General features: G+C 42.8%; 1 protein-coding gene across 2 annotated transcripts in view; it reads right to left on the bottom strand.

Moving 5' to 3' along the window:
- SDK1 (sidekick cell adhesion molecule 1) overlaps window positions 1-16,758 on the bottom strand; it is a 367,483-nt gene that overhangs the window by 124,817 nt on the left and 225,908 nt on the right. For both annotated transcript variants that reach the window (XM_087912912.1, XM_087912913.1), the window contains exons 14-17: window positions 16,325-16,461; window positions 6,882-7,029; window positions 5,680-5,820; window positions 2,757-2,938 (exon numbers count right to left, since the gene is read on the bottom strand). In XM_087912912.1, coding sequence (XP_087769038.1) covers window positions 2,757-2,938; window positions 5,680-5,820; window positions 6,882-7,029; window positions 16,325-16,461 — 608 coding nt within the window. The remainder of the gene's footprint in view (window positions 1-2,756; window positions 2,939-5,679; window positions 5,821-6,881; window positions 7,030-16,324; window positions 16,462-16,758) is intronic.

The following is a 16,758-nucleotide window of genomic DNA, read 5'->3' as shown; positions in this document are numbered from 1 at the left end:
CTACTGGTTCTGTGGGCATGGCTTGTTGGGCATGGCAGGGGGAGGATACTGCAAAATCCCCCTTTCCTCCCCACCCCACTAACCTGCTTTCGAGATCCGTTCTCCTGTTCAGGGCAACCAAAGAAGACCCCGCCGATCAGCTGGGACTCAGGATGCAGAGTAGAGATGGGGGTGGGGCTAGTTTGCCGGTTTTCCAAACTACTCAAAATTTCCACTACCGCTTCTGCAGAACCGGTCGGAATTTGTGAACATTTGTGGGAACATAACGACTCCAGGCTGATGACTTGCTTGACTCCACCCCCAATTCTCCCCAATTGAGAAAAATACATTTTATACATCTACTTGGACTGCCAGTTCTCCTAGTTGTCAAGCCCCAAATTGACATATGTGCAGCCATTTTAGTTAGGCTTGGTATATATACTTTTTCTGACTTTCTCTTTGGCAGTCATGGAGAAAGGGTTTCGGGCTTGCCACATTCCTAACAGGGGAGGAGTGGAGATAGAGAGAGTTGTTTAAGCTAGGTGATTCTTCTTCCTGTGGGAAAACGAGCTGTCCATGCTTAGGGCCCTTGGGGTGGAGATTTATGACATCAAGCAACGTTGAATTACTTCTGTTGGAGAATGTGACTTTGGGAGGTTATTTCTAGCTTGTAAATATTGTGGAGTAATTCTGGGTTCTGTCAGATCCAGAATTATCACGGACTTTGCCAATTTGATGCTTTCCTAAATAAAATAAATTGTCTTGGAAGATGGACTTTGTTCTTTTCTTTTTAAATGGATTTCATCACTGGAAACTTGACACTCATACCTGAAACATGAGAATGAATCCTCAATAAGATATTCAAGTGAACGTATGTTGTTCTTTTTAAAAACATACTTTCATTGCTTTCTGTGGTGGGAGCTATCTATGCAATCTGATATTCGAGATTCATTTGTTTGTGAGACGGCAGGCTATCTACATTTGACAAATAAATAAATGTTAAGACCATCTGTGCACACAAGTGATCGAGATTTCTCCCTGGAATTACCATCCTCACTTAGTCCTTGTGTTACGAAAAGAGGGATGAGCTATGGTTATACAAGAGGACTGTAACAGAAACCATTAATCACTTTAATTCCACAAGATGATTTGATTCCTGGAGTTACAACATGTATGATTCATCTTTACAAGATTTTCTGGAGTCCCCTGATGATTCCACCTCTAATGAGGTCTGTCATTCCCAGGAAGTCTTTTAGAAAAAGGTATGGGATATTAACTCCCATTAATTTGATAAAGCCTTCATAATTCTCAAAATAGCATTAAAGCCGTGTATCCTTCAGGTAACCTCTTATAACTTTCAGTCCCTTTGTGCTGTTGCTGAAGTGTTATGAAAGCTAAAGGGGAGGATCCCCCATTTTTTTTCAGGGATTGATGAGAAGAAGGACCTGGAGGAATGGGTGGAAAGTAAGGAAGCATTTCATTAAAGACCCCATGGATGAGCATGTGGAACAGGTCCATGAGACAACTTCACCTGACCTCCACATCTCCACCTCGGAGGAATCATGAGGCACACTCTAACTCATCCAGGGAAGCAGGTCCCTCTTCCCTCATGTAGGCCATTCCAAACCAGTCCAGAACAACTTTCTCAGCAACTTCTGAAAACATTCAGGAACGTGTTGCTTCCTCAAAGCAAAGCTAGCACTCTAGGGCTTCCTACTACGCTTCTGCGCACGAGGTACACAAATCTGGGACTATATTAAGATTCAACTGCTTGCACTCCACGCTAAAATGTGGCATTAGGAAGTCCAAAGGGTAATGTGGATGAGAGCCATTAACTGGAAGGCTATGGGGAAAAAGGGAGAAGCAAAGGTTAAGTGTGCCAGGCTGCTTATGAATATGCAGACAATCAAGAGAGCATCTGGATGGTGAAGACTTAATGAAGGTTTGAGCAGCGGGCAACATCTGAAGGTTCAGAGGTCCTATCTCAGGCTCCCATCCAGACCAGCCCATCCAGTGATAGGATGATGTCACTGATGGGGACAAGATCAACAAGGACTTGCTCTTGGGTGATAGAGGGAGTTGCATCTGGCTTGAAGGACCTCTTTGTGGTCTCTCCATGGAAATTCTCCATCCTCCAGGTCACAACTGTCCCGAAGGAGCTTTTCCCAAAAGGCAACTGGACTTGATTTTGATTTTGTTTTCTTTGAAAAATGTTTCACTTCTCATCTGAGAAGCGTCTTCCATTCTTTTTCAAATTTCAAATTAAAAACCAAGAAGGTCCAATTGGCTTTTGGAAAAAGCACCTTTGAGACTCTTAGTGGCCTGTCTTTATAATTTCTACTTCAGAGATTTCATCTCTGATTCGTTTCTCAGCTTGGGCTTCCATCGATAGCTCCTGAACCCTCCTGTCCTTCATTTTGGACAACTGTTTATGCTTTCCCCTCATGACACATTTTCACCCTTGACAAATCTCCTGTATTTAAGATCACATAACTTTACACCTCGCTTCGACATTGAAGAAGAAAACTTCTCTCAATCTCACTTTCTTATATTAGTCATAATTAGCCCAATCTACTTGTAACTTCCCCTAGATTGGGAGGTGTTTACTCTTATTTCCTCCTGCACAAAAGAAACCTATGATCATTTCTTATATCCAGGAAATACCCTCCCACACTCACACCTCACCCCACAGGCAAACTGTAGTATACTCATAGAAACTCATCATTGAGGCCATTTCAAAACTCCCCACAAATGAGATCTGGAAGACAACCACTCACCTCCTTGCAATGTGTATTCGGTGACTGCCCTGCTAAAGGCTCCCAGGCCAGCTCCGTTATAAGACGCCACCTGGATTTCATACTGGGTCCAGATGATGAGGTCTTTGATCAAGCAGTAGTTTATCTCCGCGCTGGTTATATTCTTGTATTGATACTCCCCAGGAAGTCCTGCTAGGCGATATCTATATAGAGAAACAATTTTTGGTTGCAGGCAGTTGAAGGGAAAGGAAAGGAAACCCATTGGTTGGGCTCCTAAGCGATTTCAATGGGTGGTGGTAACACCTCCCTTCTAAGATTACTTGCCTAAAAATCAATAACTAGAGGTCCGGTCCATTTAGACATTGACCCAATTCCCTAGATCCTAAGAATTTAGGATGTATGGACCTCAACTCCCAGAGGCTGGGGAATTCTGGGAGTTGAAGTCCACGCAATGTAAACTTGTGGAGGTCCAGAAAAAGGTCACTCTTGGAAAAGTCTTGAATGTAGACCCAGTCTTAAAAGTGCAGATGCCCTCTGGCATTGGGAAGGTTCTTCCCTTCCTTTTCTTAAGCCCTAATTACATGAACAAGCCAGGATTGATGTGGCAACAACTATCAAAAGTTGTTGATAGGGCACCTTCAGTTCTTCAGCTGGCATTTAGAGGTTGGTGAAACAACTTTTATTCATTCTTAATTTAATGGGATTCTCTAACTGGACAACTCTTCTGCTATTTTAGAAACTTCGCTTTATTCTGTTAGACAGCACACTGTTTGGTGGTAAGAGGGGGAAAAAAAAAAGTCATATTTCTGTTGGGAATAGGATTAACTCTGCAAACATCGTCATTACCGCCAGCACAGCAAGAACTATTTGTAATAGTGATATCAACAAATTATCTGCAAGATTATTATCAACACATTTAAAAACTCGCAAAGACAGAATTGCAGTGATTCTTCTCTGATTGCCAAAATGCCTATGTTCTGATCTCATTATGAATACATGTCCAGGACTAGAACAAAACTTGTGGTTTTATCCTGTTTTACAGGCTGTAGAAAGAAGCCTGTCTAATAAAAATGTTGATTTAGTGTCCAACTTCCATTTGCTTCCTTCCTCCTCTCTGCCACTCTTAAATATTATATTCGATCAGGTTGCAGCTTTAAATCACTTTCCTTGTTTATTCCGTAGACTTGGCCTCCTAAAACGAAGAATGTGGATGTGATGAAGCTATCCCCAGGATGCATGCCGAAAGCAGAATGCTAACAATCACAGAAGTAATAAGGCTTTCCTGGAAGTGAAAAAGTTGATGGAAAATTCTGAAGACGCCATAAATGATTAAAAAGTTGCCAGTTCAGGCTACTAACAGGATTAGCCTTCTTATTGTTCTTCCACTGCATTCAAATAAGTAAATTTGTTGTGATCTTTGTTTCGCCCAAAGCAGGAATAAGATGAAGAGTTTCTTCAACACAGTAGAACACAGAACATAAAAAAATAGGATTGGAAGGGAGCTTAGAGGTCTTGTAGACCCACCCACTGCTCAAGCAGGAGACCCTATATTATTCTGGATAAATGGTTCTCCGATCTATCCATGAAAACCTCCAGTGATGGATATCTATGGAGATTCTCAGTCAACCAGGTTATGGTTGTCCCAAAGGTGCTTTTTCAAGAAACAACTGGACTTTCTGTTGTTTTTTCTTTGAAGATGTTTCGCTTCTCATCCCAAGAGAGGCTTGGCAAGCAGGAAAAAACACTTTGTGGTTCAAGTTATTTTAAATTGGTCCTGAGAACCTGTCCAATTGCTAGCGGCCTGCTTCAGGGAAGACCAGTGCAGAGAAAGTAGCAAGGGGAGAACCACCTCTGGCAGAAAAGATCAGGACGGTGACATTATCCTGCTGAGATGAAAGCACCCAAAAATGCAAGGAAAGTTGGTGGCTTGCCCTCTATCAGCCAAGATCAGCTGAGGAATAGGCACAGCTGACCCAACGATGTGCCCTTCCTGAGTTAGACCGTTCATGAGATAAATTTTGAGTCTATAGAATGAAAGGAAGCAAAACTGGCTAACCAGTCTCCTGGAAGACAAGGATATTGGGGCTTCTCTCAAGAAACCTGAGTTGTAACCAGGCCTGTATAATGCATGAGTCAAAAAGAGGGCTGTGAAAATACCTACAGACCCCTCACATCCTGGACATAAACTGTTTCAACTCCCACCCTCAAAATGACGCTATAGAGCACTGCACACCAGAACAACTAGGCACAAGGACAGCTTTTCCCAAACACCATCACTCTGCTAAACAAGTAATTCCCTCCACACTGTCCAACTATTTACAAAGTCTGCACTACTATCACTATTAATCTTCTCATCACTTCTTATCACCCATCCCCTCCCACTTGTGACTGTATGACTGTAACTTTGTCGCTTGTATCCTTACGATTTATATGGGCTGTTTCCTAGTAGGATTTGATTGTTCATTGTTCCCTATGACTATTATTAAGTGCTGTGCCTTATGATTCTTGACAAATGTATCTTTTCTTTTATGTGCACTGAGAGCATTTGCACCAAGAGAAATTCCTTGTGTGTCCAATCACACTTGGCCAATAAAGAATTCTATTCCATTCCATTCCATTCCATTCCATTCCATTCCATTCCATTCCATTCTATTCTATTCTATTCTATTCTATTCTGGTTATTGCTCCTTTTTAAAGACAAAAAAGAATCATTATTGTTTGCCAGAGGAGACCAAAGCTCTTTCAGTTTGAGAAGGGAAACATTGCTCCATTATTAAAATAGTCAGACGAGATTTCCATCCCATGCCAAACCATAATGTAGTTTCTTTGGGTTTGGATCAACGCACTGCAAGTATCCCACAAGCCCTTGTCAAAACAGGTTTGGGGCGATAGGCAAGCGGAGTCCATTGCTTCAGCCTCTCCAGGTCACTGAAGGGCCTTTTACCTTATGATGTAGCCATGGAGAACACCGTTATGTTCGCTTTCCGGAGGTGGTTGCCACTGGACCATGATGGACTGATTTGTCCGTCCGCTAGCCACGATGTTTTTAGGCGCAGCGCTCGGAGGTTCTTCTGGCAACATCAATCTGAGCAGAAGAAAAGTCAAGCAAAACGACAACCACAGATCTTTACTCGTGCCTTTACTTAAAAATAATTTAAAAAAAAAGAAATTCTTGTTTTGCTTCACAGAGGCTAAATTAGAAAGCATCAGGCCTAACTTGCTGTAGACATACTCAAAATAATTGTAACAACTCAATGTAATAGAAAAACCAGGCATTAGGAGGGCAATACCAGAAAGAGTTTCTTGACCTAACTCAACTGTGCAGCTTGCCCCGATCAAGATGGCAGGCTTGAATGAGGTCACACGCTGGCCCCAAATTTGCAACCCTGATCAAATTGGCTCATTCAGTTCTGTCCCCTCAACCTCACCCAAGGCGAGGTGCTCACACCACTTCTCCAGTTCAAAATCCCAAGCTCCTTTCTGCTTTGAGTAATAGCACCAGAGAGTTTTAATCAGAGGTGGTTGAGGAGCTGTGTTTTTTTTGGCTTCTCCAGTGTGATTACAGTAGGAACAACTAATGTGCTGGAGCAGTTAAGCAGATGATAAAATAAAATTTAAGGTCATTTAAGAGAGATTTGAAGTAATTTCTCTGTTTACTCTGAGCTCATGTTGGCGCTTGAAGGCTCAAAGAGCCAACTTCCCTGAAAATCCACCCAGGTTCAGAGAGAATTTAGAGCATTGGAGCAGGAAGTTTATCTTCCCCTAATCTCTCAAAAGGATCTTCAGAAGATTAGAAGAAATACTGGGGAGGAATCTCCAAACATAGCCAAAAGAGGTAGCTACCTTTCTCTTACTTCATAATCTGCATTTACACCTTCTCTCTTTCAAGCGCCCATCACATGTTTCTCTTGGATATATGTTGAAGTAGCAAAGATGGGCACATCATTCAGATCATAACAGTTTCCAGCCATAGTTTTTGGTGCTTGGAGAAACAAATGACTAGGAAAACCAAGATATGTTGATTGAATCTACACCATTTTGGCTGAGATTTCTACAAACATCAGTGGACTGCTTTTCACTGGACAAACCATTGATTCCCAACAAAATTCAATCAACTTGAATTCGAGAGATGTCATCTCAGCGTACCTGCTGGTTTCTAGGCTGTACTGCCCTTTGCCCACTTGGTTAACAGCACAGACTCTAAACTGGTAGGTACGGGCTGGGGTTAACCCGCTCACAGTAATGCTGGTCAACGAAGGATCAATATTGGACAGATGAACTTTCCAGGGAGAATCTAGTGGAGAGAAAAAGAGACCATCAGTCACGAATCTGGCCCAGGATGTGATTAATCAAGTAGGCTTTTTCTGTCCAAGTGTCAGTTTCCAGACTCCCGCAAAATCGATAGGTAAGAAGAACTCCGTTCCCCAGTTCCATCCCTTGCTACGGTTGTCACCGTTATTTTCCACAGATGGACCTAACCCTACCAGACATTACAGGGTACCTGTCAATCACCGGGGAAATCAGGAGATTCGGTCAGTTCAAATGAGTATAACAGTTTATTACAAGAAGCAATAATGCTCTCTACAAGAATCTGGCCAACTGGCTGTTAAAGGAAATGAGCGGGAGATAAGAGAGGCATTTAAGATAGGCTGAACTTAGATCTCTTGTGGACACACAGGGACTCATGACATATGACACAATTGACCTCTCCCTCAGCCTCAAACATCTCGGAGGAAAGTCCAAGTATTCAAAGACCAACTGGAATTCCCCTATTAATGACTTCTAAATTAAAGCTATCAAGAGATCAAAGGTTCTCCCCCCCCCAACTCAATCCATTCTCCCATTAGGCCAGGGTTCTTGACAAAGTGATTTAGCCTTATTAGACCTAGCTATATTACCATAAAGACAGAGCAGTTACACCCCAATGCTGAATATATTGACTGAGAAGATACAGGCTCAATTCAAATCAATGTATCTTGCTTACAAGTAAACACTCTTTGGAGTGGACTTAGTCAATTAATACCCACCCACCCCTTTTAACCCATTGATCAGCTGTTTTGCTGCTTAAAATAATGTAATAGGGGATAGTCCAACACTGAATGCAACAGGCTTGACCGAACAACACAGACATATGTTTTATAGTTTGAAAAAACGGTTTCCCCTTCTTTGCTTAAAGAAGTGTTCATAAAAATGTCCTCCATCGGCAATAAAACATCTTCATGTAAAGTAACAGATTAAAATTCAATTAAAATGTACCTTTTAATCCACTTTACAATTACTCCATGCTATATGTCCCATCTAATCCTTCCTTAACTCTTCTTTTCGAAGTTGAAGAACCTTAATCTTCTTAATGATGTTTTCTCATATTACCTCTTAATAATAGGAGTGGGGTTTTTTTTTTTTAATGTAAGTTACAAGCACAGCACAACCACTTAAATCTTAAAGAGTTTTCCTCAAATACCTGAATTGTTGTGCAGATGGAGATAGTTTTCATAAAGATCAACATTGTGGGTTTTGTTTTTCCATTAGCGTCTTCTAAAGACATCCAACAAAAATTGTTTTTGCCAAAATAAGGTAGTCTCTATAATTGCTTTACATGGAGGTGGATGGAGATGCAGTAAGTTATTAACAGGAAGATGGTTTCAAACTGGATAATTTGTCCCTTTCCCCACACTCCTTTGGGCCTAAAGCAAAGCCATGCATGCTCTCACACTAAACCATATATTCACACAAACACTCCAGTTTTTATCTGCCTTCCAGATTCCTGCTAGAAAGCACAACTGAATTTTACAAGAGTGAAATGAAAACACAATTCTGGTGGCAAGCTGTTCCACGGGTTAATTGTCCTCACAATTAGAACAATTGTGAAGTTTCTCCTTAATTCCAGGTTGCCTCTCTCCTTGATTAGTTTTATTTCATCTTTGCTTAAAAACATCTCCGTCATCTCATTCCTAGAATATTTGCTTAAAACCGTCTCCTTCATCATTACATCCCTAGAATATTTACTTTATCTTCCAGAAAATATATTCCAGAGGAGCCCCCGTTCACATCCCACTCCAAGCCCACCAAAGTATCTCTTTTATTCCTCTTCCACAGCCCTTTCTCATCAGTTACTCTATTCATTCATAAGATAGGATTTCTTTGATGATGGGCACAGGATGGAAAAGTGGGTTAAGACTCTGTGTGCAAATGCGTACACATGGATGTGCATGCAGTGAATGTATGTGTACGCCTAGGATTTTGCCAAAAATCAAGCCCTACTTTACATTGCATTCTTTACATGTTGTTAAGTAGCACCTTAACCATGTCTAAGAGGGATGTGGTGGCTCAGTGGCTAAGATGCTGAGCTTGTCGATCAGAAAGGTTGGCAGTTCGGTGGTTCGAATCCCCAGCGCCACGTAAAGGAGTGAGCTCCCGTCACTTGTCTCAGCTTCTGCCAACCTAGCAGTTCGAAAGCACGTAAAAAAAAATGCAAGTAGAAAATTAGGGACCCCTTTGGTGGGAAGGGAACAGCGTTCCGTGCGCCTTCGGCATTTAGTCATGCTGACCCCATGACCACGGAGACGTCTTCGGACAGCTCTTCGGCTTTGTAACAGAGATGAGCACCAGCCCCCCTGGAGCCAGAAACGACTGGCACGTTTATGCGAAGGGAACCTTTACTTTTACCTAACCATGGCTTGTATGGGGCTCAGTTCCCGAATGCACACGAATTGATTGAAAATTGATTGAAAATACCATTTTTTTAAAAAAAAAACTAGAGTTTTTAGATCCTGCAGCTTCTCAATTCAGCTCGCCTTGGCACAAGCCTGAGAGGAGAGAGGTTTTTAATCTGTGGAAAGAAAGCAGCTTTTCTCTGTGTGTCCACATAGTTAAAACTGATGGAACATTTTTCCACCAGGGAGTGATACCGCATGTGTCACCCCGCAATAAATAAAAACTGTATTCATTAACATTTTAATAAAGGAGGAAATGAGCATGATGGAGACAGATGGGTTGTGTATTTCTCAACCCATCTGCTTGGCAACCCATTCACAATACCACACCCAGCAGCCAAGCAGACGGAAGGACCCTGATGGAATTCACACGCAGCCGGATTGGAATATCTTCCTTGCCCGCATTTCACGCAGGTATGGGATGGTAACTTTCTCCGCTAAGTCGGCTCGATGCCAACCAGCTTAGAAGGGTTTTCTCTGCTGGGAAAAGAAATGGGTGTTTGTGTCTGTGTGTGTGTGTGTGTGTGTGTTGTGGGAGAGTGACTTGGCCTGACATTTTCAAAGGAGAAACCTCAAAGGTAAAGCAGCTTTGCTGGGAGGGCCGTAATCTATTTCGTTGTCAAGGCCTGTGGCTCACGGGCTCCGATTCTTCCCTGCAAGGCTAGGAAGAAATGGAACGCATGAAATCTGCATGAAGGAAAGCAGAATTGCCTTCTTTCCACCCAAGGCTGCTGCTGCTGTTGTTGTTGTTGTTGTTGTTGTTGTTGTTGTTGTTGTTGTTGTTGTTGTTAAGCAGCCATCTGCCTCCACACTGGTGAACGGGATTCATTTCTCTCATCCGTATCCTAAGATTCTCCAGAGTTACCCCCAAAATTTGAAAACTGGGAACCTTTCTGAAATGACAGGAGCGACTGAGATGACTTTTTGAAAGGGCTGGCTGAAAAACAAGAGTTGGAAGGGTCCTCGGAGGTCATCTAGTCCAACCCCCTGCCCAAGCAGGGAGACCCTCTACCATTCCAGACGAATGGCTGTCCAAGTCTCTTCTTGAAAACCTCCAGTGACAGAGCACCCACAGCATCTCTTCCCCTGGTTAATTGTCCTCACTCAGCCCCTTCTCTCCTCCTCGTGTTCTCTGCTGAAGGTTGCTTGGTTTCTTCACAAGAGCTATTGTCAGCTTTAAGCTGGATCATGGTCGCCCCGTTTTGAGAAATTTTCAATAGCAGTGGGTACTTTCCAACCATGCAGTGGAAATGTCTAGGGAAGAAGTGTTGCAAGGAGTTGGATGTGGTCCAAAGCTGCTGGACAAACACTGTGTCCTCGCTGAGTTTGCTGTTGATGTTGGGAGATACTTGTGACCCTTCGGGTGCGTTGGGATCACAACCCTCAAGTGTTCCCTGCCTGCCTGGTGAGGGAGTCGCAATCTCTCATATCTATCAACGTAAGGATTATCAGCAATCCCCCACCGAGTCTGTTCCATCTATTTCTCCCTCTTCCACGAAGCATGTAGATTGTTCTTACAGCTCGGCCTTTTACAGATGAGCTGCTATGAATCAAAAGAGGATTTGTCGCTGTGTTGGTGTCCGAAGAATGTGACAAAAATGAATAAGAAGGAGGAAAGAAAACCGGGGCTGCATTAATAAGCAACTTAAAGAAGTTTAATCAAGAAAATGGAAGAGCGGACACTAACTAGAATATTGAATGACTATAAACGAGCTAATTGTCACCGGTCTGTTTCCTGAAGCTATTCTGTTCCATTTGTTTACTGCAAATGTAAACACCACTCAAGAGTGCTTAACCTGAGCCGTTCGATCAACTGAGCAACAACTCCGCTTATTAATCTCTCCACCCGCTTAGAATTGCGCTCTGTTTATACGCCGCATCTGTAAGAATGCTTTAGTCTTCTTCTTTCCACCACCACCCCCGCCCCTTCCTGCCCTCACTTCCTTGGTGGAAGATAAAAGATCTGGCAAGAAGAGAGATTAAGCTAAAAAACTAATATAAGCGAACCCTATTCATCTCCCGGGCACTCGGCACTGGGAGGAAAATAGTAGTTTGATGGAAAAGATGGTCTTTTTCGCATAGCCCAAGGACCCGGTCGGTTTAGGGAGAACCTTTAAAAAAAAAATGTAAACAGAAAGTTTCTCCTCCTCATCAAACTAATCCTTTTCAAAGGCTGCTTCTCCCTGAAGCGCAGAATCAACCAGAAGAAAAGGCTGAGTGCAAAAAAAGCACTTATTATTCAAAAATATAAAAAAGAATGCAGAAATTCCAGGGACTGAATTATTTCTTCTGAGCCTTTTCTATTTTGCTTTCATATTTTGCTTTCAGAAGAAGGCGAAAGGTTACGTCAATGTCCATGGCCAATTTCCCTGCCTTTGTCCTTCCTAAGCAACCGTCCCTTGGCCAATCCTGAAGATCTCGAGAAGTTTGGTAGACGTGACATTATCAGCATTGGGTCAAAATACTCAGTGGACTATCACAGCATCTCTCTTCTCTTGGCATCAACTGTCATATCAACATCAACAAGATGTCATCCTGCCAAGTTCTTCTCCCTTGTGATGGGCACAGCCTGCAATTTTTCACTCCTAAGTAGCCCACGGTGGATAGAGAGCATTTGATCACAAACTCAACTCTGCAGAGACGAAGGTATCTGGACCTCATGCTGTAAAAAAAACAGCTGGAATGTACTCCAGAGTTTGAGTTGTGTTTTAGGTTGAAGGTGGAATGGCCTAGTTACCCTCTCTTCCATGCCATTCACCAGTAACTCTATTGACCGTACTTATGAGTTGCAGGCGTGCAATGATTAGATGATTAGGGGACTGGAGGCTAAAACATATGAAGGATGGTTGCAGGAACTGGGTATGTCTGGTCTGATGAAAAGAAGGACTAGGGGAGACATGATAGCAGCCTTCCAATATCTCAGGGGCTGCCCCAAAGAAAAGGGAGTCAACCTATTCTCCAAAGCACCTGAAGGCAGGACAAGAAGCAATGGGTGGAAACTCATCAAGGAGAGAAGCAACCTACAAATTTCCTGACAGTTGGAACAATTAACCCGTGGAAGAACTTGCCTCCAGAAGCTGTAAATGTTCCAATACTGGAGGTTTTTAAGAAGAAATTAGACAATATTTTTTTCTGAAATGGTGTAGGGTTTTTTTCGCCCGAGCAGAGGGTTGGATTAGAAAGACCTCCAAGGTCTCTTCCAACTCCGTTATTCTATCCTAGTGCTAATGGCACTGAAGGGTTTCAGCAATCTGTGTAACTCTCAGAAATTTCTATTTTAATTCCACTGGTATGTTCTGCATTCTGAGGAAAGGGTAAAGATGGAGAGAAGGATCTTCTTCTTCCTCACTCTGTCCTCACCGTTGCTTTCTATGCCCTGAACAGCTATGTCCACCCTGCTTTGAGAAAATGGCCTGACCAGGGTCTAAAACCTTAACCCCTAAGTAAAATGAGCATGTTATCCATCCCAAATGCTAAGCAGAAGCTCCAGAGCTACAATTCTGGTGGGCAGCAAGCTGACACAGACCAATTTAAAACAATCGCTTAAATTAAATCATCTGTAATTTTTATTCATTTCAGTGATTATGACTGAAATGATCTCTTCTGCAAATTACTTTGACCAGAACGTATCTACCGATAACGCTTGTATAAATCCCAGCGCTCTGCCGAAATAGAGATGGAAGGTGATATGCGGATGGCAATAAAATATTGTACATTCCCATGCGTGCCACCAAAATTATACTAAGTGGCGATGTTTTCCACTGTAATGCCTCTGACCTTAGCTGAGGGTATGTTGACTTTCAGAGTGTCCTTGAGAATATAGAGGATCACTCTTTCTCTCTGTCTCGTTTAAAGGAAACTAACAAAATATTTGCTAATACCGCAAACCTGGTCTGAATAATAATCATCATTTTGTAAGCTGACCCAGAAGCAACTACTACTTTGATTTTCAGAAATTGTACTTGGAGGGAATTCCTATAAATCTCCCCCCACCCACCCCAAAAATATAAATTAACAGGATAACAGATAATCGGAGTTGGAAGGGACCTTGTAGGTCATCTAGTCCAACCCTCCACCCAAGCAGGAGACCCTAAACCATTTCTGACAGATGGCAGTCCAGTCTCTTCTTGAAAGCTTCCAATGATGAAGATCCCACAACTTCCGAAGGCAACTTCTGTTCCATGGGTTGATTGTTCTCACTCAGAAAGTTTCTCCTTATTTGCAGGTTGAATCTCTCCTTGATCAGTTCCCATCCATTATTCCTTGTCTGGTCTTCTGGTGCCTTGGAAAATATCTTGACCCCCTTCCTCCTCCCTGGGGCAGCCCCTCAAATATTGGAAGACTGCTATCACGTCTCCCCTGATCCTTCTCTTCACGAGACAATCCATGCCCAGTTCCTGTAACCGTTCTTCAGATTTAGCAACTATAAGTTAACATCCCCTGCCTTAAATTCGTACTTTAGAAGATTCAGGTTCCTCAACTGCTCTTAATAATAATGAGTTCAGTTAGGGATTTTGTTTTGGCTATATGTTATTAGAAAGCCAGTCAAGCTTTGGGAAGCAAAAGGAGAGAAACTCGGAATAACTATAGAACCCCATTTGGGAGGAGATACACTGTACAGTAAAAATCAAACTCTTGGGTTAAGTTTTTCACAAGAGACAAACCCCACAGCATCCTGTCTACAAATATCTTTTGATTCCTGGAGAATTGCAGAGAGTAACCCTGCCTCTGTTTTCCTTTGCAAGTGAGAATTTGGGATGTTCCCATGTATTGTTCCTTCATGGCAGTATAAGGTTCGTAGATGATTCAGATACGATGCCCCAATTCTTCTTTTTTGTTTATAGAATTGATCCAACCAATCCCCCCACTTCCTTTTTCCTCCAATTATACAATTTTATTAATGCTCCACCATCCATTCTCTAGTTTTCTCTCCTTTGCATGTGTGTGCTTGCAGATTCAAAGCACAACCGAGGTGCATGGATTTGATGGGCACTGAGATATGCTGGTAGATTATGATGTGATCAGATAAAATCACAGGGTTTGTCTGACAGCGTGTGAGAGAGTTCAGAAAAAAAAAAATCTCTTCATCCTCTCCGGGATTACCAAAGCAATTTTTGTAGGATATTATCAAATATCTGCTGAGCTTCTTACCAAATTTTAGAGGTGAATTATTACGTTTTCCAGTTGACAATCCTGCCTTAGTCGATCAGTTAGATTCTGGCAAAGGTTGATATCCCTGGATTGCATCTGGCCACTCAGAACGGGAAAATCCTATCCATCTTTGCACCGAATACTGTGGTGGCACAGACGCTGACCAGAAACACAATGAAACAACTGAAGCACCAGACCTTGGTTGTTAAAAAGGGAATTCAGAAACACTTGCAAAGACACCAGAGCTTTGTTCAGGATCTAAGAGTGAGCTAAATGTCAAATAACCCTTTGAAATCCTAGACAGGTCCATCAGGACAACCACCAGTGGGGATGCTATTGGGGTCTTTGATTTCTTGGATAGACATGCACACAACTTTTCCATGAGTGCTTCTAGCTGCTCCGTTTTCCCTTCTTACTCATTTTTAAAGGAAGCCACTAAAGGGAAAGAGACATTAATCACAAACATGTATGGCAACAAATAGGCAACTGGGTAGGTTGAGAAGAAGTGCACAAGGGAGAAACTGGGATACAGATAGATACAGATTAACAAGAGTTGGAAAGAACCTTGTAGGTCATCTAGTCCAACCCACAGCCCAAGGGAACCTGTGTGTCATCTGAATATGGCTGATTACATCTTCTAAGAGGCCCCACCAGCTGAGCTAGTGATCAGCAGCATTTGTGCGTATCACAGTTTGGCAATATTTTGAAAGCCATATGTTCCCCCTTCCTAACATAATGGTAGAGGATATCAAGCAAAGTAGCATCTTTAATATCAAATATTGGCTGTCAAATTATAGGAAGATTCTTCATTCTACCCCACTCCAAAATCTTAGATTTCATTCTTCTGTCTACTTGCTTCTAGGAGCAAAATTTCCATTGTTCCAGTTGGGTTGAAGGATAAATAGAAAGTAATGATGGTAGACCCATAGCTGCCTCACATCTTCTTTGGACAGCAGCAGATTTAAAACTAAAGAGGATGTTTCCAAGTTTCCAGCTGTCATGAATCCAGATGAAGCCCTGACACATCTACAAAAGTGAGCCAAAACACTGATAGAACCATAGACAAACCCCCTTCCCAAGGCAGGAGTCTTTATACCAAAAGTTTGTCCAATATTTTCTTGAAAATTTCCAGTGATCAAGCACCCACGACTGCAGGAGTCGAGCTCTGACTGGCCCCACCCCCATCACTTCTCAGCCTCCCAGCTGATGGGTTGCGTCTTCTTTTGTTGCCCTGGACAGGAGAACAGATCTGGAAAGCAGGTTAGTGGGGTGGGGAGGGCAGGGGGATTTGGCAGTATCCTTCCCCTGCCACACCCACCAAGCCACGCCCACAGAACCGGTAGTATAATAGTTTGAATCCCACCACTGCCCTGCACCCACCAGTCCATCACATGGCCCAATCAAATCTTTGTTCCAACTGGAGACATCCCTCCAAACACTCTCCTCCAGGTGCAGGGCAACATGTCCTTGACTCTCTAAGAAAGTAATGTTGTTGTGTCTAGTCTTCTACCTCATTATGAAATCCCCCCTCCCAAATTCCCAGGCCCTGAATGTGGCAAGTCTTGAAGCTTCTAAGTAAAAGATGGCTTCCGAGGCAGACAGGGCAGGGCACCGGGGTTTCGCATGCTTTGCCTGCATAGACAGGAGCGATTTCGAAGAAAACGAGAAAGTGAAATTAGGCCAGAAAGCCTCCAGAGGTGAAGGGAGATCTTGGCCACCACTTACTGTTCTCAGAGACTTCGACGATGTAATGTAGAACCGGACTATTTCCATCGAAGGGTCTCACCCAGGAGAGGATGACGCTGCGGCTGAAGGAAGAATTCAGGGTGGCAAATAGGTTCTGTGGCGGATGGGGCAGCTCTCTGTGAAAATAAGACACTTGTCATTCCTCGTGATTCCTGAGCAGTTGACCCAACTCAAAGAGTGGAACGAGATTTGCAGAGTGCTAGGAAGTGAGGAGAAAGCCAGAAGATTGATCGATTGCTTTCTTTTCTTTAAATTGTGACAGCCGGAGGAGAGGAACGATGGTTGTGCTGTCCAGACAGTTTAGAGTTAATGGGATTTGGGATAGTTAGTTAGGACTTGTGAGCTGTCCCCTTAAGGGAAAGCATCATGGTAAATGTAGTTAAGGTATCCTGGGAAATGTAGTCCATGTCCTG

Source organism: Pseudonaja textilis, chromosome 14 (assembly GCF_049901715.1).
Source record: "Pseudonaja textilis isolate UNSWEBS1 chromosome 14, rPseTex1.2, whole genome shotgun sequence".
Classification (NCBI taxonomy): domain Eukaryota; kingdom Metazoa; phylum Chordata; class Lepidosauria; order Squamata; family Elapidae; genus Pseudonaja; species Pseudonaja textilis.
This window is presented reverse-complemented; position numbering and strand designations above follow the sequence as displayed.